Here is a 23,750-nt window from a genome sequence, read left to right as displayed (position 1 = left end):
TCAAAGCACCTTTTTCAACCTAACACTAATTCTTAAATAATCTTTCATATTTTGATGAATAAATATGAATAGAGATTATTAGTCATTTATTACACACATACTCCAGAAATCCAAACAGTTAAATAGAAATGTGTGTTTCGAAGCAAGAGTCACCCACATATACAGCTCAGCAAACATTAAATATCTATGACCACCCAGTTTTTCAACTTTAGCTCTTTAAGCCCTCAGAGTTTCAGCCTCCCCTGATTAATTCTTCTTTAATGAGACTTCCAAGTCTATGATATTGATTTACTACTGTCTGAATTTTCCTAGCATTTGTAGCTATGAAATAATTTCAACTTAAATTATAGAAGAATAAGAAAGGTGCCTTTTCAAGAAAAAGAACTATACACATTCTTTTCAAGGAGGGAGGAAAGGGAGAACTATTCTCAAAATTAAAGACTATACATTCCAATTTTAAATATCATTATTACCTCTAAAGGTGGCTGAAAATGTATATTGACTATACTGGTGAGTTAGATGATCACTGTACACAGACCATTTTAACACCTGCCAGTCTTGGGATTTATTCTGAAGAAAAATTTAGAGGAAAAAAAAATGCTATAATGTAAATGTCCACATGATTTAGCCAGAAAATGAGTACCTACACAAAATACAAATTGTTGCAGCATTTGAATGATACTTAATTTTGCTAGAAAATGGTAAGACAACTGGAATTGTTGCCTGTGTTCATTTGATCCGGTGCAATAATCACTATAGTACTAAAACTGAGCACTTTGAATTACAAACTTAATGAGTGAAGACTGAAAACATGCTTACCACGGGTTGTAATGGGGCACCAGGCATCATGGCATTGGCTAGTTGCATTTGCTGGGCCAACATGGCCATGTTCTTCTGCTGAATCAAGTTATTGCGTCCATTTATCTCCAACTGCGTTTTTAAATGTGGGGGTGGATGAAGATATTTGCAGTTCTCCCTGGAGCAACGGCCCTAGAAAAACAAAAGCAGGAAACATCATCTTAGAAAAGAATAAAATCAGCAAATTATGAAAAAAAATATAATGCAAACCACCCACTTGAATGTATCATTGGTTTTTCACACAATGCATTTTCCATATCATTTGATCAGACATTTAGAACAAGTAATGAATTCACCAGAATGTACTATCAATACGAGAGGTTGAGACATTTGAGAAAGTTTAAAAGCTTAAAGAGTTTCAATTATTTTAATAATATTAGCATTAACATTTCCAGATTCAAGTTTAAAAATCTACAAACTGCTAGGATAATACTAAAACATAGAATATCAAACAAAGAGTATCAGGCTTCTGTCGTAATACCTTCCTGGTTAAATTTAATGATTTAAGAATCCAAGTTTTATATTTTATTTTTACTTGTACTGAAATCTTAGGAAATGAACTTAGAGGACTCAAGGCACACTGTATCTTCAGTAAAACACCTTTACAAGTATCTAATAACAAATAAAATCAAAATTACTACTAGGCTTTTACCAGTCCACGCATTAGGAATTTACAATTGAAAAGAAGAAAACTCCCATGTGTTCCCACTGTATATAGAGATTAGTAAGTACAATGAAATACTGGTGAAAAATGTGGCCTTTAACTTTTCAAAGATAAATCTAGTCTTCTCCATTTCACAAAATCTATGAAACAATAAGAAATGGATATATTTACCTTCCAAAAAATTTTAAAAATGGAGAAACTAAGTTGCTATAAGCCAGGAATGGCGGTGCACTACCTCTGTACTCTGTCCTAAGCACTTCATTCTAGTACCTTCCTTGAATATATACCATCCAGACCATCCTACCAATGAACATAGTGTGGACTGAAATAATGGAGATAAATCATACATGTTTAGTAATCTTAGCACTTTGGGAGGCTGAGGCAAGAGATCCCCTGAGCCCACAAATTTGAGACCAGCCTGGGCAACATAGTGAGAGCTCATCTCAAAAAAAAAGAAGTTACTATAAAATCATAAGTATAAATATACCTTCCTAATTCTTTTTAATAAAAATATTCATTAAAGCCTATAATATGCAATATGGTGTGAGGCACTCTACCCATATTATTTCAATATATTTTCAAATCGTTATCAACAGTAACAGATCTCATCAACCACCTTGACAACTTATTTCACCAATAAATCTAATTAAAACTGTTTACAAGCAGTAGAATAAAAGAAAGATTAATTGAAGCCATCATTCACATTCTAAAAAAGCCAATTTAGTATAATTTAACTTTATGCTATAAATTGACTCTGATACTTATGCTTATGATAAAATCTGTCATAATTCTAATTTAAATGATCGGTTTTGGCTCCTTTTGTATGAGGTTTTTAGGAATGTCTCTACACTAGGCTAGAACCATAGGATACTGCTTGTTATTTTTACAAGCTTCGTGTAATACTTGAAATCCGTAGGCAGCAGAGGACAGTGGATAGCAAGGACCTTACAGGTCTCATGAGCTGGGACAGAGGCCTAGCTCTCTTACTCATCAACTGCATGAACTGCGTAAGAAGCTAACTTCTGTAAGCCTCAGGCTCTCTATCTAGTACTGAATTATTAGAAAACGTGTATCACTGCCACCACAATTTAAATTGTGTATCAAACAAAAGAAAAACAAAACATTGGTATGAAGATGATTTTTTAAACATCTTTTAGTTATGGCTATTGGTATGCTCATGAAGTAACATATATATTAAACTTATTCCATATAAAATCACCATGCTTGATGTAGGTTGGGATCATGAGCGCGTTACTAGCTTAAAAGCGTCTTGATACAAAACAACCAAAAACAACCTTAGATTCACAAGATAAACCACAGAGTAGGACTGGCAAAAATAAATAAACTCCTGGATAGCATATGGTCTAATTTCAGGAATATTTAGTTGAAGTCTCCTAGAAAAAGCCTGCTTTTTCAATACAAAAAATAATTTGGCTGCAACAGAAATTCAGTATCTCTGCATCATATTTCTTACTAAAACTGGATTTCTTTAAATGCAGGTAAGTGGGATTATAGTCACCACAAGAATTCACTTCCCGTCAATTCACTCACGTCAGTTTCTATAGTTCTGTAAATAGTAGATAGATAGCCCTGGGCCATGAACCAGACTTTCGAACACTAACTCTGGTCTTCCTAAGCACTTCATTCCGGTACCTTCCTTGAATACGCACCACCCAGATCATCCTGCCAATGAACATAGCCTGGACTGAAATAATGGAGAGAAATCATGTGTCTTTGGTATACATTCTGCATCAGTGCATCTCAAAACTTTTACAAGAAGCTCAGACTTTTGATTTTCATTCTGAATATATGACATCTACTCAGGAAAAATGCTGTTTCTCCTACATTTCTTATCTATGGTACCTTAGTTCTATGCCCAGATTGATTTGATTGTGTTGAGCCCTTCCTTTTCAAAAAGCTGTGTTCCTAAGAATCAACTGATATTTGGTGAAAACGTATATAGACTACCAAGACTCTCCCACAGAGAGCTGTGATCACAGGTTTGAGGGCCCAGAAATTAACATTTCAACAAGCATTCCAGGTGATTCTGATATAGCAGAAAACACTGCAAAATACAATTGTGCAAAGCCAGATAAATTTTCATTTGACATGTGTGGAAAAAATAAGAGAATAATGTCTGCAAATGATAACAGATACTCTTTGCTTCTTAGGAAGTTTAAAACATGTTTAATACTGACTCTGCTGCTGAATGATTACACTTTGAGAAATAAAAGGTCAAAAATAAGTTAGAATAAACATCCTCCATTAGAATTGCCTAAAACCACCAGGAACATACCTTCCTTTGAGAGTTAAGGTAAATACTATGTTGGTATGTTGCCAGCTTCATCCATCTCTGAGCCCTTAGTAGCATCACACCTCAATAAACATTCACAGAATGAATGAATGTTCATTTCTTACCAAATGCCTCAAGATGAATTCTATTCTAACTCTATCCTAGAGACCATGGAGATAATAGAAAAAAACTAAATATGATACCAAATCTTGGTTCTGAGTTGTACTGACCTAATGATGCTTTCATTAAGAAGTCAGTCATTTAAACACATGATAAAACTCGCCACATAAAAGAAGAAAAGGAAACAGAAGGAGGTTTGTAAGTTTCACCAGGTACAAAAGCAGATTTGTATAGACATTCAATGTTTCTGGCATCCTAAAATCTATACAATGACAACACATTTTAAAAGTCTAAAAACAGAAATTCATCAGTATCTAAAGTTCACATATACAGACTTTTATATTGGAGCTACTACTCTAAATCATTTAGAGATTTCACATCAAGATACATTAAATTGGGCTGCTAGGTTATTGCGAAATATAAATATAAAAGATCTTTGTCTTCAGTTTTTCGTTTTTTTGTTTTTTTTTTTTGAGACAGAGTCTTGCTGTGTCGCTCAGGCTGGAGTGCAGTGGCACGATCTGGGTTCACGCCATTCTTCTTTCTCAGCCTCCCGAGTAGCTGGGACTACAGGCGTTCGCCAACACACCTGGCTAATTTTTGTATTTTTAATAGAGACAGGGTTTCACTGTGTTAGCCAGGATGGTCTCGATCTCCTGACCTCGTGATCCGTCCATCTCGGCCTCCCAAAGTGCTGGGATTATAGGCGTGAGCCACCGTGCCCAGCTGTCTTCAGTTTTGATAGGTACAGGTAGCTCCAACTATTGAGATAACCATATAATTTTATCAAATATAGCTTTGTTCAAATTGTAGCTATGTTACTTATTTGCTGTGTGACCTTGTGGAAGTCAGTGAAATTCTCTGAGTGGTCACATCTTTTCTATATAATAGTAACAATAACATCTCATTGGTGATGTATGAAGATTACTAAGACTATGGGCCATCCTCACAAATGGCACCTGGCATAATAGGCAGCCAATAAATATTAGTTACTTTCCTCTCTTAAGTTCTCAAGCTAATAACAAGCAGCATTTGCTCAATTTAGCAGCGTATCTGTTAAAAGCTCTAAAAGTAATACAGGTAGCAAAACCCAGTGACAATGCATATCAGTCATCAATAATGTAGTAAAAGCTTGGCTCTTAATCATTGTGTATTTGCCACATCCACCAAGAAAAAGTGTCATTCTAACACATTTTTTACAATGTTACGTTTCTGTGCCTTGCTTTTGTTGATTACACTGAAATCTTACTTTTGGAGAGCTGTCCAGCTGACTAGCAGGCCACTCTATGAAGCCTACATAGTATTAGGTTGGGGAAAAGTAATTGAGGTTTTTGCCCCAGCCTAATAGATCCCTTAGGCTCCATTCAAGGAGGCTTTTAAAACAGAATTAATCCAACAAAGATTCCAAAGACATCATTGCAATACATGCAGTGTGTATTTTAAGGGAAAGAAGGAAAGTTAATAAAATATTGGTCTACACCAAGTTCATTTTTTGTAATTTTTTTTATACTTTTCAATTAAAAGTAATCTGCCCAAAAAAGGCAAAATTTGCCCTTGTAGTCTTAAAAACCTGTATGAGACCAATAACAGTCATTCAATAAATTCACTGAGTAATTTCTGAAGTTGTAAGTTGTTCGACTGTGAATGTAAGAATTACCTCATTAGTCTTTCAAACTGCTATAAATTTTTTGTGGCTATAATAAGGGAAAATATACATTTAGATTAAGTGTTTAATCCTCCAAATAAATGTATGGTTCATTTATAAACATTACAGTTTAATACAGTATACTTTTACATTACATATGTACAAATATAGTATATATATATATATAAACTGCATATGTGATATATATAGTAAGATATAGATTATAAAATATGATGGAAGCTAGGTAATTAATAGCCAATCAAAATAAGAATAAAACTAAATGAAACTAGAGATGGTAAGTTAGAAATATGAGAAAGCTATTTCCTAGCTATGTGTAATGTAATTACGAACTAGCTAATTGAAAACAAAACAATTGGAAGTTGGTTGGACTTAATAAAGCAAAAAGTATCAAAATCCCAAATGAAAACTAATTTTCCATTTTTAATTATATTTCTTCTACTTAAAAGGAATATTGTGATTTGTGGAATCAGAGTCTAAAGACACATGTTATTAAGCAGCCAAATGGTAACTATGTGGCAGCATTACAATTACCAAGTTCTATTTAAGTAGACTCTGGAAATAAAGGAGCAATGGGAAAAGTACAGGGCTACTAGCTTATATTCATAAGCCTTTTCCAATTTTCATTATGGTTTTCTGGTAAGACTGTTCAAGCTATAATCATTTATTTAAATTGTTAAAACCAAGATTTCTTTTTGGGATAGCTGATATATGCAAATGTTTCTGAAGCACTTTCTGGGTATTCACTGCTCAGATATTGCCCAGAAACTCTGGCTAACAAGTTTGGTAGTTAGCTATTGAAAATTCTTACCATTTTTTTTTTCAGCTAAGATGATACAAATATCTCAAAATTTTTGCCAAAAATAGTAACGTTGGCAGTCAAGCCATATTATTTCACACTTGCAAAAAATGTTTTTTATGGCTCTGCCATGCTTTTTAGTTATCAATTCTAATGCCTGGGTGAATAAACACACATACACAAACACACACACGTATATAAAATATTTATTTAAAAATTACAAGTATCTAGTGTTAGAAAATTTATGGCAGCCTATAAGGTGAATGATTTTAAGAGAAAATTTTACTTCACATACATACAAATACGCATGCACACATATATACTTCAGGGTTTTGTTTTCACTTTGGTAGATATGAGTTTGATTCACTCTAAGAATCACAGTTTACTGGCTTTTGCAAGTACGGAAAATAACTGCATCTAACACAAAGTATATTGTTGCTCTTAAATGTATATTTCTTGACAACTCAATTGTTTCCATAAAGGACTTGGGTTAGCTTACAAGAGCACATACATCCTAAAAAGATGTTCACAATTTCTCAACCTCAGCACTACTGACATTTTGGGCTAGATATATTTTTGTTGTGGAGTTGTCCTGTGCCTTCTACTAGGTTTGGCAGCATCCTTAACTTACAACCACTGAATGCCTATATTATCCCTACTCTCAGTTCTGATAAACCAAAACGTCTCCAGATATTGATAAACGTCTTGGTGGGGAGGAGGGAGGACAGCATCATCCTTTGTTGAGAGCCAACCGCCACTTTACACCTAATGGAATTTAGTTGGGGGCTGTATTCGTCTGCCTGGGATATCATAACAAAATACCAGTTATATCAGTATCTGGTAAACCAGATTTTATCATAACCATTTATAACAATATTTATCATAATAAAATACCAAATATAACAGTGTATAATTATGCATAAATACACACATATATACTCACCCCAATTATGCACCTACTTCTAACAGTAGCATATGTATTACAAACAGATTTTGCTTGTGTTACAAATTCAAAACTTAGGATATATGACATAATTTATATTTCATGTTTTATTTGAATAAACTCTTAAGAACTTTTATAGCACTATAAAATAAAACCTAAAATTTTTAGAGTAGTTATAACAGATACATTACATTCATTTTTTTCTTTGGAAAGTCTCTAGGGAGATTTCACTGTTTTGATGCTGTTATTTGTTTTACAAGTAGTATACTATACCATAGAGTAAATATACAGAGTATATATCCTGTTAATAAGTAAATACTATCTATCGACTACGTTTAAATCATATGTTAAACTATGGAGGAAATATATTTTCATATTAACACTATTGTTTTTTGTTTTATTTTAAGTTTCGGGGCATGAGTGCAGGATGTGAAGGTTTGTTACACAGGAAAACATGTGCCACAGTGAGTGGTTTGCTGCACCTATCAATCCATCACCTAGGTATTAACCCCAGCATGCATTAACTATTTTTCCTACTGCTATCCCAATCCCCCTCAATCTCTTTCCTCACGTTCCCCAACATGCTCCAGTGTATGTTGTTCTCCTCCTTGTGTCCAGGTGTTCTCATTGTTCAGCTCCCACTTATAAGTGGGAACATGTGGTGTTTTTCTGTTAACCTACATTAGTTTGCTGAGGAAAATGCCTTCCAGCTCCATCCATGTCCCTGCAAGGGATATAACTGTGTTTCTTTTTATGGCTGCATAGTATTCCATGGTGTAGGGATACCACATTTTCTCTATCCAGTCTATCATTGATGGGCATTTGGGTGACTTCCATGTCTTTGCTATTGTAGTAACACTAATTTTTCTATTAATTTTTAAATTCTCAAATATTCATGACTCTTTAACCTAAATAAGTAAATAGGATTTTTTTATTACATAATTGTCTGTGTTTAGTATCATAGCACCCTTGTACTTATTTCATAGTTTTACCATCTTTAAAGGCAAGAAACTATTCTTTAAACCAAACACAACTTCCACTGTTTTGATTTCCTCATTGGTCTATCAGGTAACACCAGCAACAAATGCCTAGCATCCCCACAGAAGGTGAAAAAATGAGGCAATTCTCTTATTTTGCTAGGCAAGCAATCGCTAGTCTTCTAAATTAAAGTAGATATAGCAATCCTAATCAATATTTAAAGCTTAACTTTCTAGATGTAAATTGCTATTTATTCAACCAATCAGCGTAACAGCAAATGCATGGAGCTCAATTCAACCACAAGAGCTGGCAGATTTTTTTTTCATACCAGTGAAACAAACTAAAAAAAAAAAATGAACATATTTCCACTGAAATAATCCCAATTTCTTTTAATTACTTCACCACAGATGTAAAACATGTTTTCAAATGAAACACAATATAAAACAAATTTAGATTTTTCCCCTTTCCTGGTCCTGTGAAAAGTTCTCTCTCTCTCTCTCTCTCACACACACACACACACACACACACAGTGGCTTAACAATTATTGAGACTGCCAATAAAAGAAACAAAAATACACACATACGCACACACAGCCTATTGAGTTCAAATTTGTAACTTTATCACGGCCTGAAAGAATATAATGTAATAGATTCTTTTTAATAGGCATTAAACATTTTTTCATCAATGCATAATCTAATCTCAAATGGGATTTTAGGTTAGACTTTTCTAGCTACTTAAACAGCCCTCTCGAGTATTCAATAGCTGTTCTAGACACTATTTTGTAGAACACTCCTAAGTTTAATGGTGAAGATTCTCAGATATTGAAACCAATAGCGACATTTACGATATCCCAAAATACCCTCACTACTGACGCAATATCAACACACCCCCACTCAAACACTGGGATACTATGACTTTTTTTTTCCCAGAGAACCTAAGAGCTTTAATTGCACAATTCCCATTAATCATCTTGAAAATGGCATAACTGAAACTCTACACTTCTAGAGAATGTTATGTAATGCATGACAGTCAAAGTAGCTGCCACTGAGAAGGTTGAGAAAGTGAAAAAGGCAACAAATCACACACACATTCTTGTGACAAAAAATACCACTTTTTTCTCCAGCAGCTTTTGCCTGTGAGAAATCAGATACACATACAACTGTTGCAGTAGCAGTTATTTCAGCACACAATTTTAGCTGACAGTTAGCTGAAGAAATCTTAATCTCCTCAGAGTGGGCCTATACGGCTCTTCTATTTAGAGTTGCTTGTGATGGGATGCTGTAAAAAGAAATTCTCACTTTTTTCTCATACCTATGGCCTCCTCCATCCCAGAGAATCTTAGAAAAGTGTATCACCACTGCTGAGGTTAACGCTATGCAGGGCTTAACTGCACCTACTGTCTGCCACTATTCCATAGTCTTCATGGGCTCCAAAGACAGATCTGACCACCATCCCTGAGCCAAACCAGAGTCTCTATGACCTTGTGAAAGCCCAGTGACATTTGGTAGGTGCCAGCATCATTAAACAGTCCAACATTTGTTGGCTGCTTTTTTATAGCATCATGAAACTGGAAATGCCAGATCACTATGTTTCTATTATTTTAAAATTGCTTCATTATTTTTTTGGTGCAGCAACAATCAGATTTCTAAACTGTTTGTAGCTGAAATACTTCTGAAGTTTTATGACATCCAAATCAGATACTTTTCAATCTTGGCTAATAATTAAAAGCCCTAACATTTACATAATAAATGTTAGCGCTGTATGTGGAGAGCATGCCTTTCAGTGGAGAAACACAAAATATGTTATAAATATTTATCCAATTTATCATTGTACCATTACTAGGTGGATTTACAGTATGACTGTTTCTATTAAATTTCTAGAGCTTTCCTGGGGATAAAACAGAGGTAAACTTCTTAAGTCAAATGCATCCAATTTTTTTTCTAACAATCTCTTGAAAGACTTGTTTAAGCAGTTCTTTATAGACTGCTTAAACATAGTTTAAGACTAGTTCCTAGTATATTTACAAAGCAAAAATGCTCCATCTTTAAATCTCTCCTTCCCTTCATGAAGTACTGACTAAAAACCCAAAGGTTTATTTTTATTGTAACACAGGAATAATAAAACTTACATAGTGCTTCCTATATTCCAGGTACTGTTTTCAAAACTTTACCAATGTTAATTCCCTTAATCCTCTCTCAATATTACTGGGAAGGGTTGTTTGTAACATTTCAGTTTTTCTGAATACTTAAGTACAGACAAAACAAGTGACTGAACCCAGGCAGTTTAACTACAAACTAGGTGCTCCTAATCATTACCGTAGGGATATGTATTTGTACCAAGTGTATCCCACTTGATCATCTGTGAGTGTATTTTGTTTTTGTTTAATCACTGACTGCTAACACTAGAAACAGATGACTCTAGGTCAGAACCAAATGGAAGTCTTCAACCCTTTTGAGTTCTGCAAAGGAAAAGATATTTCATAATGTAAGCAACTGAATTTGGAGAAGACTAATCCACATAGCATTTCCAAAGTGTAATGGGAAAAATTTAGATGCTTTTGTAAATTTCAATTTACTTGTCATTTTTTTTTTTCTCAGAGGAACCTGTCTTACAGGATCAACAATATTTTTAAGAAGTGGAACACTAAAGAAGTTAAAATATTGCTTCATATTATCTACTTCAATAAGAAACCTAGTGAAGCAAGAGGTTCTTGGATTATCTATATATTTCACTGACATGCCTCTTCAATTTGGATATAACACAAATAATGAAAAATTTATTATATATAGTTATATATTATATTTAGATATAAAATAATTTAAAAATTATTGTATAATGAAAAAGTTATATATCTTTGTGTGTGTATATATACATACATATATATGTACACATACATACAAACACATAAAATTAAAGATATAAAGTTAGTAATATAGGATGGTATGTTTTAAGGGGCAAGTCTTTACTGAGAAATATAAAAGTAACTAAAGGAAATCAGAGAGGAAAAACATTTGGGTTAAGTCAGCTTGAGAATAATAACATCATTACTTAGTATTTATATGAGGCATTTGTTGTATTTGTACCCGCTAGATCCCACATATCCCTACAGATAAAGTATCTCTAAAGTGATAACACTTATTCAGTCATGATAAATTTCAAACTATAATATTATGTAATGTTTCCAACAACCTATGTCAATATTTCCACTGTAACTCTTCCATTGAAGTCTACTCAGCCTTCTAGATGGGACAGCATGTATTATGCATATAATTAGTGCTTAAATAATTTTCTAAACTATAACAGATGTCTAAAATTTTGGCTGCCATTTACATGCAGAAATTAGTATATATTACACTGCTCTGCATTGTCTTTGCCAAATACAAAGACCCTTTCTTTTTCCCAATTTTTCATTGGAACTCCTTTCTAAATCTGTGGGATTCCCTAACTGAAAAACAAGTACTGTCAATTTCTGACCTCACAAATTCTGCCTCAAGTCCAGCCATTAAATGCTACTGCTTCACATAAACAATGACAGAGCACGAAGAAAAGGTGAGGCAATAAAGGTCCTCACCACTGCTGACCACAGTCTCCTTCAGACAGATCAACTTTGTACTTGAACAAAATGTGCTCAATGACACTGGCTCTGTCCCTATGGAGAAAACACTCCCCTCCCTGCCCCACCCCCCTGCCTATGACAATTTGCTAAAATTGTGCACTGCCATCAGTTCTCTCAGACTTGAGGCAGCAGCGAGGGGAAAGACAATTGGCTCATGAGCCCAGAACATGTTTCTATTGGATGGACTGCAGCAACATAAGCAGTAAGGGTAAAGAAAATCTCTTGAGGCAAAAAAAGCAGTATCACAACACAGGTTATCTCAGCCTGTCTCCTCCTCTGCACTCCACCCCCATACCTAGAGAATTCCACTGGTTTTCTAGGGCAGTTCCCCAAATATCTAAAGTAACACTCAACAAACTACCTAAAAATTACCACTGAGATTAAAATAGCAAAGTCTCAGAATTTTTAGAATCATTTCATATACAGTGTCTAGTATCCTTGAATAGTTTTTTAGAAAAAGATCAATATTAACAATAAACATACAAATAAAAATAGATGACAACTATAAACTATGGAACTTGTACCAAGTATCTACAGATGAGTCTATATAGCAAAAGGGTATTGAAGCCATCACTTTAAGCATAGATACTTGAAAGAGCTTAGTCATCACAAGGTGCTCTGTTCTAAACAGTAATCAGAAGCTGTAGCGCATATTCTTAAGTGCTTAGTTAAGATGAAAAGTATGGAGATGTTGGGCCTCACAGGAGCGTCAGCCATGGCAACACAGTTTTTTTTTTAACAAACCAGAATGTGAACGTGAGAGGGAAAAGCACAGAAGGTTGTCACATGATTTTTTTTTTTTCTTGCTATCATACCAACAACATTTAGGCTGAAAGCCTGGAGCTGCTAAACACTCTGCTCGGGTGCATTAACTGAATAAAGGAATATATCTGTGATTTCTACACTCTCTACCTGTGCTGAAAACAGGTGGCTTTTATTAGAAATAGTTGTTGTATCTTCCTTTGTATTTTGTACATGTTCCTCTCCTAATACTGGGCACTGTTTACACATCTTCCTGCCCTGGTGACAGCCTCCAGAAGGAGGCTCATGCCCACAGTCTCTATCAGGCCAAGAAAACCCCCTAAGTGTTTACCAAGTGAATGAGTCCTGACTATATTTCAGAATATAGGATATTCTGTCCAATAAAACAGTTCTCAAACATTCCTTTTGCATCTTTTTCAGGGTCCATAAACTGACATACTATAGCCCCATTTTTTTCTTCATTCAAATATATTTTTCTCTCTCCTAGTCTTCTACCATTTCTTCCTTTTCTCAGTTAACTGCTTACTACTATTATCCAAGTACGAATTTGTGGCTCTGCTCCCACCTAAGTAAGCAATATGGTCACCTGTTAGATGCATCTGTATCCTAAGCTTGTAAGCTTCTCATATACATAAGGCTTAGAAATAAGCACAGAGAAACACTTCCAGGAGTTGACATGGAAAGAGCAATACAGTCCCAGCTCAATGGTTAAAAATCACATGAACTGAAATCAGAAAGTTGCTTGTTCAAATCCCAACTTTGATATTTGTGAGCAGTGAGACTTTGGGTTAATTATTCAACCTCACTGAATTGTAACTTCCTCTTCTACGAAAATGAAGATAAGAATGCCAGGCTATGGATGACGTGAATATTAAATGGGGGAATATATTAAGGGGCCTCAATTATGGTCTGCTACTCAGAAAAGGAAAATGACCGGGCTGCTCTGACTCTCCTAGCATGTTCTTTACCTTGCAACCCCCGGTTCCAATCACCCAGGTCAATTTCTCCAGAGATGCTTGAAAGCATCCTTTTCTCCTGTTCCTTCAACATTCCTTTAGTCAGAGTTTGCCAGCTCACCATCAAGTTAAAACCTCCTTTAATGAACTGACCCAACAAAGCCTCTAGTAAATTTTTTTTTTTTTTTTTTTTTTTTTTTTTTGAGGCAGTCTTGCTCTGTCACACAGGCTGGAGTGCAGTGGCGTGATCTCAGCTCACTGCAAGCTCCGCCTCCCGGGTTCAAGCCATTCTCCTGCCTCAGCCTCCCCAGAGCTGGGACTACAGGCACCTGCCACAACATCCGGCTAATTTTTTTGTATTTTTAGTAGAGACGGGTTTTCACCAGGCTGTGTTAGCCAGGATGGTCTCGATCTCTTGACCTCGTGATCCACCCACCTCAGCCTCCCAAAGTGCTGGGATTACAGGCGTGAGCCACCACGTCCAGCCGTAAATCTCCTTTAATGAATTAACCCAAACGAAGCCTCTAGTGAATCTCTTTTAATTAACTAACCCAAACGAAGCCTCTTTCACTGGACTATAGTATAGTTTAGTGCAATAAAAGAACACATATCCAGGAACCAATGAGACCTGTGTTCATTGTAGCTCTCACCCGCTAGCTACATGACCTTATGTAGGTACTCAAAACTCCCTGCTCAAGCCGTACCTTCACTTGGGAAATTGTGTCCAAGAAACAGTAGCTCCTAATGAGACAAAGCTTTCCTCAGGCCAAAGTAAGAATCAACTCATGTTCATTTCACTTACCATTAAGAAACTGGGCATCTGTTTTTTTTTTTTTGAGACAGAGTCTCGCTCTGTCGCCCGGGCAGGAGTGCAGTGGCGCAATCTCGGCTCACTGCAAGCTCCGCTTCCCGGGTTCACGCCATTCTCCTGCCTCAGCCTCCGAGTAGCTGGGACTACAGGCGCCCGCCACCGCGCCTGGCTAATTTTTTGTATTTTTTAGTAGAGACGGGGTTTCACCGTGGTCTCGATCTCCTGACCTCGTGATCCGCCCGCCTCGGCCTCCCAAAGTGCTGGGATTACAAGCGTGAGCCACCGCGCCCGGCCTGGGCATCTGTTTTTAAAAGGAGTTATTAAAAGTAAATCATTTTAATAGGTTAAATTTGATTATGAGAAGTGACCCTTTTCAAATGTCACTAAGGCAATTTTCTTTCACTTTCCCTCCTTTCTTCTTTTCCTTCTTTTCTTGCCAAGTAGAATAAACTCACAGTAGTGAATTCAGCACCTGCCAAGCTATATTACAGGTAATTTCTACAAGTCTGTCTACCGTTCTTGATTAGGAATTATATATTTTGGCAACCTAAGCATTTAAAACAAATGTTTGTAGAATGAGTAAGAGACAGAAGGGCATTTCTGGGTGTCCCAGCTATCACATCACTTGACAATACTGTAAAGCTTAGTCACTGGTCCTTGACCATGACTGTATATTATAAATAAAAAATTCCTACATCCAGCCTTCACTCCCAGAAATTCCTATTTAGATAGTTTTGCCTGGGTCCCAGGCATAAGTGTATTTTAAAGGCTCCCCAGATGATTCTAATGATGGCTACTCTGAAGACCACAGGTTGGTTTACATATACTAATACACATTCTCATTTACCAATCAACCACAACCTTTTCCAGAGTTTTTTTAAACTGTTTTTGCCAGTGACTTCAAGATAACTGCTAATGTTATCTGACTGTCAGTTAACTGATACTTCTGTTTTCAAATTATCCATTTTCCAAATAGCTCATTTCATATACACTGGGGAAAAGAGCACTCAAGTGCAATGGACGGCATTGTTTACTGGACGGCTACTGTCCTTTGTTCCCTTGGGCATATAATCCTGGACAGGGTCTCAAGACCAGCAACATCTGCATAATCACAGGGTTATTTCTAAACAACTTGTTCACAAGAAGGAAAATATTTCAAGGGAAAAGGGGGGATAACGGATCCACAACATCAATGTACCCATGAGAGCCCTTATTCTTTTAAAAATATACTCAACATACATAGTACACTTAAGACAGAGTGTATTATCAGTGTTATAGCAAATTAGATAAGTAATAATAGATTCTATATAATTTAGTTTTCTTAGGCAGTTCCTATGTTAACCTGACAATATTGCTTTTATAACTCAGCTTTAAGTTGCTTAAGCTCAAGTTAAAAATTTCATAGCTATAGTAAATGTTTATAAAACTAAAGTGGCATATTATAAATTTTCACGTAAGGAGATAAGATGTCTCAACAGGACTGCTGCTGTTTAGGAAAACAATTAGTACTATCAGTGAATCCTCTCCTCAGTGGCCTGTTCAAAGGTAATTACAATATCTACCATTAACTCTCACAATAATATGTAGCATTTATCCTCATGGCAATCCCATGAGGTATTCTTATTAGCCTCATAGTACAAATCAGGAAACTGCAGTTCCCAGAGGTTAAATATCTCATATAAGGTCCTGACAATGTTAAGTTATGAAGTCAGGAAGTACTAGTAATGTCAGGGTCAGCATGCATTCCACCATTTGGTAGCCAGAATGAAGGTGGCCTAAATAATCCAGGGATTGAAGGAAAACTTTGTCATTCCTGCTTGTTTTCAGATACAACAAATGATTTTACTACAATAGAGATGGAAAATGAAAATTGATAATGTGCTTCTCCCATTAGAAGTCATCAAAAATTAAATAAGAACGGGTGGGTGCAGTGGCTCATGCCTGTAATCCCAGTACTTTGGGAGGCTGAGATGGGAGGGTCATTTCAGCTCAGAAGCTTGAGATTAGCCTAGGCTACATAGTGAGACCCTGTGTCTATAAAAAAAGAGATGGGAGGGTCACTTCAGCTCAGAAGCTTGAGATTAGCCTAGGCTACATAGTGAGACCCTGTGTCTATAAAAAAAAAAAGAAAAAAATAGACAGGTGTGTGTGGCACACATCTGTGGTCCCAGCTACTTGGGAGAATTGCTTGAGCCCAAGAAGTTGAGGCTGCAGTGAGTCATGATTGTACTACTGTACTCCAGCCTGGGTGACAGAGCAAAAGCCTGTCTCAAAAAAAAAAAAATTAATTAAATAAGAAGTCTCTTGTTTTTCTTAGAATAATAACAGAGTATACCTACTTTCTGAAATTGTTGTAGAAGAGATAGATATGTAGGTCAGAAATACAGTATGTGTAGACACAGATGCAAAGGAGAAAGCAGAACAATTAATTCATTGTTTTCTAAGCTAGGAGAAAAAAGGTAATAATGGATGAGACAAAAGAAACAGGAGGAGGGGGAGGGAAGGAAGAAGAATGATGACGGAGGAAGAAGGCAAGGCAAGGCAGGCAGAAGTGGTCTCACCTTGAATATATTTTATACCCAATTTCAGAATAGCTCATTTGTATATTTATTCACCTACTGTATGGTGAGACCTCTCACATGCTCTGTGCTATGGGACAGTGGAAACACAAAATGAACTAGAAACCTATCCTAAGAAAGGAAACAAGGCACGCATATAAATAGCTATTAATAGAATACAAGGTTATAGGGCAAAGGGTGTCACAAAAGACATTCAGATAAAGAGTTCTTGTAATTTTAAAGGGGACTATTTCCATTTAGAAGTATCAGGTAATAGCTTCAAAAAAGAAGCTAAATTTATACATGAAGAGTTGGAAAAGATATCTAGGTAGAGGAAATATCATACACTGGGGCATCAGTGACAAGTAATAAATCTGTAATAAGAGCAGCAGGAAACAAGTTTGAAAAAGCACCTAGAAAAGTCTAGCTTGGGGGAGGTTTCAGATACTGTATTACAGATTGTCTACTTCCTTTTGTAAGCCAGAAAGAGCCACTGAATGGGGTAGAAAGGACATTAGCAAAGCTGTACTTCATGAATTCCTCAGACAAGAATGTAAGAAGGCTTGAAGTGGCTAAGAACCTGGAAAGGGGAGACCAATTAAGTAATTATGTTAACAGTCCAGGCAAGAGGTAACAGACTTTACCATTCTCCAGATAATAATCCCAGACCCATCTTTCATAATCTCCCACTTTACTCCTTTTCTAATGCATACTAACACACATACACTCCATATTTTTGCCTCATTTGATTCTATTAGATAATTTTAATGTATGTTTTTGAAAGTGACATATTCAGCCATAATATTTAAACACAATAATTTACTACACACCCTAAAAGAATCCTAACCTCTCCTGAAATTAAACATGAAAGGTCTTTTTTAATTAAAAAAAAAAACTGTGCTACACTAATATATTACATGCACTAACATAAAGAGAAAGAATGAGTAGATGGGCCTAACTTTTAAACAACTGTTCTGAAACTGTTTCAAAAATCATAATTGAGTGACTAAGTTCTATGTTATCCAAAATAGGGTCCAGTCTCTACATGCAACTATTTTTGCCTGTTTCCAAAATTACGCATATCTTGTTTCATAGCACTTACCTATAATTCAAAACAATTTCAAATTTCATTTTTAAAACGTGGCTCTGAATTTACAATGCATTTCTTTTGTACTGTAGTTGGGCAACTGTTTTTGGTTTGTTTTGATTTTTTAAAAATAAATTGTGAAAAAATATAAATGAATAAATTGCGGTTTGAAAAGACTATTTAGCAAGTGAGTTTGTTTTAAATAATAATCTCTGAAAGACTAGAAAATTGGCTGACAATAAAATGAACTGATTACACAAATAAAATAGAATTTCTTCCAAAACCAGTATTCCACATTACAGACTACTGATTTTTGCTAGTTTACTGGTTTATGGTGGGGGGAAGGTTCCTCCCTACATGTGTAAATTGGTAAAAAGCACTGGAGTTCACATGACATACAGTAGGAAAATATTTATGTTAGTCAATAGGGTTATTTTAAGGAAAGATTAAAGAAGATTACATGAAAGGACCAAGAAATACTTTAAATAGATTCAAGTAAAGTTTACAGATTATTAGCGCTTTATTATTTATGCTTAAAACATAGATAAAGAAAATGTGGCACATATACACCATGGAATACTATGCAGCCATAAAAAAGGATGAGTTCATGTCCTTTGCAGGGACATAGATGAAGCTGGAAGTCATCATTCTCAGCAAACTAACGTAGGAAGAGAAAACCAAACACCGCACATTCTCACGTGTAAGTAGGAGCTGAACAATCAGAACACACGGACACAGGGAGGGGAAAATCACACAGCAGGGCCTGTCAGTGGGAGGGGGGCTAGCAGAGGGATAGCATCAGGAGAAATACCTAATGTAGGTGACGGGTTGATGGCTGCAGCAAACCACCATGGCATGTGTACTTCTATGTAACAAACCTGCACATTCTGCACATATATCCCAGAACTTAAAGTATAATAATAATAATAAACATATTCTCAATAATTTGAAACCTAACACAGGTCTTAGAATGGAATGCCAATGTTCTTATCTCCAAGATTTTTTTAAGCTGGGGAAACTTTCAGATTAGATAATCCATTTTGGCAGTACATCACATCCTATTACATGTGCCAACAGCATTGCATTATTATATTTTCTCTTTGTATTGTCCGGCCAGCTTACTACTTACCATGAGTGTATTTCTGTCATTTTTTCCTTTTGTTGTTCTCCCAATGTTACACTTAGGAACATGCTATACCCCCATGAGTTTTTCTTTAATATATTTCTATGGGTCCACCATGGAAAAGAAATTGTTAATTCATACAGACTATTTCTTGTACTTCATTTATACTAAATACTGTTCAAGCAATTGAAAAGATGGTTCATTACAATAAACAGGTAATCTCCAAACTTTTTTGAGAATCTTAATTTATCTCTCCCTGTTATCTGACAACCTACCAAAAAGCAAAACAAAAACAAACAAAAAACAGAAGAGAAAAGGTGGAAATAGGGTCAAGGTAGGGCAGCAATAAAGCTTAATATAGGATATATTACACAAAATAGATGAATGTTAATATGAAGTGTGCTGTGAAACCAGGGTAGAAAAAATGCAGAGGAAAGACAGACTAGGAGTGGAGCACTTTCAAAAGCAGATTCAATTAACCTGAAATGATATGAGTAAGTGTACTAACTACATTATGCCAATGAGGAAATTAAAGCTCAGAGAGGCGAAAGGATTTGCCTAAGATCACACAGTGGCAAATCAGGTCTGATACCAAGTCTGAGCATTATGTCTTCTGTAACAGTGGTCCCCAACCTTTTTGGCACCAGGGATCAGCCTCGTGGAAGACAATTCTTCCCTGGACTGGTGGTGGTGGAGTGGGGGATGGTTTGGGGATGATTCAAGTGCATTACATTTATCACGCACTTTATTTCTATTATTATTACATTGTAATATATAATAAAATAATTATAACACTCACCATAATGTAGACTCAATGGGAGCCCTGAGCTTGTCTTCCTGCAGCTAGATGGTCCTATCTGGGGGTGACAGGAGACAGTGACTGATCATCAGGCATTAGATTCTCATAAAGCGTCTCCAATCTAGACCCTTTGCATGCACAGTTCACAATAGGGTTCACGCTTCTATGAGAATCCAACACGCTGTCACTGATCTGACAGGAGGCAGAACTCAGGTGGTAATGCCAGCAATGCGGAGCAGCTGTAAATAGAGTTGAAGCTTCATCCACTCACCGGCCACTCACCTCCTGCTGTGCGGCCCAGGGTTGGGGACCCCTGCCCTATAACACAGCTGACTTTCCAGGAATTAAAAAAGCCAGGAGGGCCTGATAGGTAAAATGGCAGTAACTAAAACCACACAGGTGTGAACATTCCCGCTAGGCAACAGACAGTGGCTAAAGCAATCTGTTTGGGGTAAAGGCTTTGTTCAGGGGAGGTTAAGTTCAGAGTTAACGCAAGAGTTAAGTGAAAGTAACGTCAATGCCAGGTTAAGAACTCTACAATATAAGCAAAGATAATCCATCCATCCAATGCTCTTGCTGAGGCCTACTTGAATTTCAGGAATATACTCCTTAGTGAAGATAACCTAAGGATACAGAAAGACTGCACTCATTAAGAGAAGTCAAGAGTAGTGACTGATTGGTTATATAGGGCCTAACAATCCAAGACAAAACAGCTGCCTAAATTGTTCAAGTGGGGTAGCAAGATAAGCTGGCACACAAATGTCTTCTGTGAAATACAGCACCAAAATGCTTGTGAAGAAAAAACAGACAAACATTAATTAGGACTATCATTTGATAAATAGCACAACAGTTGGCCTGCATTTATTTAAACAAAAAGTTTAAAAGAATTTATATTATGCTACAAAATAATGAAAATGTACTAGTCACTCCATTAACCTTGAAGCAATAACATGTCTGCTATGAAATCTTAAACTTTAAAAATATTTCTCACAGGACAAAAACTACTTATCCATATTTTTGTTTTATAGACTGTCAATATAATAATTAAATAAAAGCTGAAGGCCGGGCACGGTGGCTCACGCCTGTAATCCCAGCACTTTGGGAGGCCGAGGCAGGTGGATCACAAGGTCAGGGGATCAAGACCATCCTGGCCAACATGGTGAAACCCGTCTCTACTAAAATACAAACAAAAATTAGCCTGGCGTGGTGGTGCATGTTTGTGGTCCCAGCTACTTGGGAGGCTGAGGCAGCAGAATCACTTGAACCTGGGAGGTAGAGATTGCAGTGAGCCAAGATCACTCCACTGCACTCTACTCTGGCGATAGAGTGAGGCTCCCTCTCGGGACAAAAAAAAAAAAAAAGAAGAAGAAAATTAACTATGGATGATGAAGGGAGAAAATTACCATTTATTGTTTATGCTCTTCCAAAAGAGTAGTGAACATAACACCCATCTAAAGGTCTCCCGGAGTCAGGCTCCGTCTGACACCTGTCCCTGTTTATTTTCTGTATAGTACTTGTCATGCCTGTAAATTATGTTGCTTATTTATATGTTTACTTAACAACTAATTCCTGCACTAGGGAATAAGATCTGTGGGGGCAGGGGCCCTGTTTCACCTAGCTTAGAGTGTGCCACAGAGTGCTGAATAAAGGAAAGACTAAATCTCATGTAATTCTGTCAAGGATTCTATAGCACCAGTACTGTTAACTCCCCACTTTGCTGACAAGGATTCAGACATCCTGTGAAATTAAATAATTTGTACAAGGTCACAGAACAATTAAGGTGTCGGAGACATCTGCATGATGCATATGTACGATATAAACAAATTTGGCAGGCTATATTCAGAACTAAAACAGTGTCAAACTGAAATTCAAATAGCTAGTGGTGTTTAAAAATGCAGCAATTAAGCAAACAGTCTGTGGAAGACTCTTCTCACTGTATACAAATATAGTCAGACAGACTTCTTATAGCTTTCATCACAGTACACATTTAGTTAAAATATGTATTTCACACTAATTGACTATTTTGCAAATTACAAACAATGTTATCTGTTACCCTTTGGAAAAATTTGGTTTTGCCCTCAAAATATTACTGCTGTCTCAGAGATTCTCACTTTGGATGAAATTGTGAAGAAAATCTATCCAACAGTCTTGGTTTTTAAAATGGTAGGTTTGTTTTGGAAAACCATGTAGGATGAACTGAATGTCAGTGATAAAAACAGATTTATAACTAAATTCGTTATTCTCAATAACCGCTGGAATAGCTTAATAAATTAGACACTATTTTTTCAATATAGTTCTCAGAAAAAATTACTTAAAATAATTTCATATCTCCTACTAAAAGCGATACAGAAATTACCTTTGAGAAAACAATTTCTACAAAGAACTAGTGAACTACATAATGCTGAAATTCACTGTGCCAACTATAGCTCACACACAGGAAAGGGGAACATATATCTACAATGTGTTGTTAATACTCTATTTATATTTATCCATTAATAAATATATATATTAGGTATCTACTTGCTTATCATTATGCTGGGTTGATGCAGGATAGAAAAAGAAATACAAAATGCAATTCCAATTGGTAAAGAAAGCTAGCTATAGAAGACATCAATGGAAGGTAACTTCATGAGAAATACTCTCAAGAAGAGGTACAAATAAAGCTGGGATACTAATAGTCAAATGATATTCTCTCAGACCTGAATCATATTTCACCCTAACATTCATTTCCTTTAGAAGGTAAGTCAATGGCTTTCTCACCCAGTGTTTCAGTACAGTTCCAGAGACTTTTAGCTCTTTGCTGCTATTCTTGGGTAGATTCAATGCTCAGAAAGTAAAAGGCGTAAAATTATCATGCCCATTAAAAGTTATCTGATACCTGGGATTAGTCTTGGATATCAAGAAATTCTCTAAGATAGACTGTAGCTGCAAGCTAATTTGTAGTTCTAACCTACATTCCAGATTTAAAAGCCCCATTCAATGGTCAGGGGCCCTTTCTACTCCCAGTCTATTGGGAATTCAATGTCTATTTTCCAGCAGTTCAGGACTATCTAGAAAGCAGGTATGCATGGAAAAGGGATTTCAGGGAGGAATGACAGAAGTCAAGGAGACAGGCCAGGGAGGGTTGGGTGAGAGGACAGAGATATTTATGTAAAGGAGTTCTGGTACCTTCCTATGGGAGGCATCTTGGCAACAGATTCTGGGCTTCTTTTAGGAGGTACCTTGAAGCAATAAGATAGCAGCACTCTAGAAACTTAGGATGCAAGGCAACAAATTGTACACCATTTTAAAAGCGAGAAAATTCAACTAGCCATCTGTACAAGCATGTTTTCCTGTTAAAAACAACAAAAAAAGAAGGCCTTTGGGATTTTCTACTCAGAATACTTCTCAGGAATATTTTTACATCTCATATAAAGTTTCCCTGACATTACTGCAAAAAAGTGGGAGTAGCTACCTTTCAGAAGAACGTGTTTGTATTGCCAGAACACGGAATATTCTGAAAGGTGCTTTTGTAATATATCTTCCTTCTCTGTGTATATCTTACCTATCCGGAGATTATGGTTCACCCAGTTAAGGCTATTACATAATTTTGCCAAGGAGGACAAAAATAGAAAGGGGTTAAGGATAAATGTTAAAACAGACATACATTATTCAAAATCTCAACAGTAAGGCTTTGAATGTTTTGTTTTACTTCTTGTTGCTGCTTTTAAAAAGTAGAAA

The 23,750-nt window shown here is 36.1% G+C and overlaps 1 protein-coding gene across 44 annotated transcripts in view; it reads right to left on the bottom strand.

Annotated features, from left to right (window-relative positions):
* The window catches only part of MBNL1 (muscleblind like splicing regulator 1), a 221,611-nt gene that overhangs the window by 50,339 nt on the left and 147,522 nt on the right, over window positions 1–23,750 (bottom strand). For all 44 annotated transcript variants that reach the window (XR_008652055.2, XM_055248718.2, XM_055248720.2 and 41 more), the window contains one exon: window positions 820–990. Coding sequence is in view for 43 of the 44 variants with exons in the window: in XM_055248718.2 (XP_055104693.1) it covers window positions 820–990 (171 nt within the window). In the remaining variant the exon portion in view is untranslated. The remainder of the gene's footprint in view (window positions 1–819; window positions 991–23,750) is intronic.

Source organism: Symphalangus syndactylus, chromosome 17 (assembly GCF_028878055.3).
Source record: "Symphalangus syndactylus isolate Jambi chromosome 17, NHGRI_mSymSyn1-v2.1_pri, whole genome shotgun sequence".
NCBI lineage: Eukaryota > Metazoa > Chordata > Mammalia > Primates > Hylobatidae > Symphalangus > Symphalangus syndactylus.
This window is presented reverse-complemented; position numbering and strand designations above follow the sequence as displayed.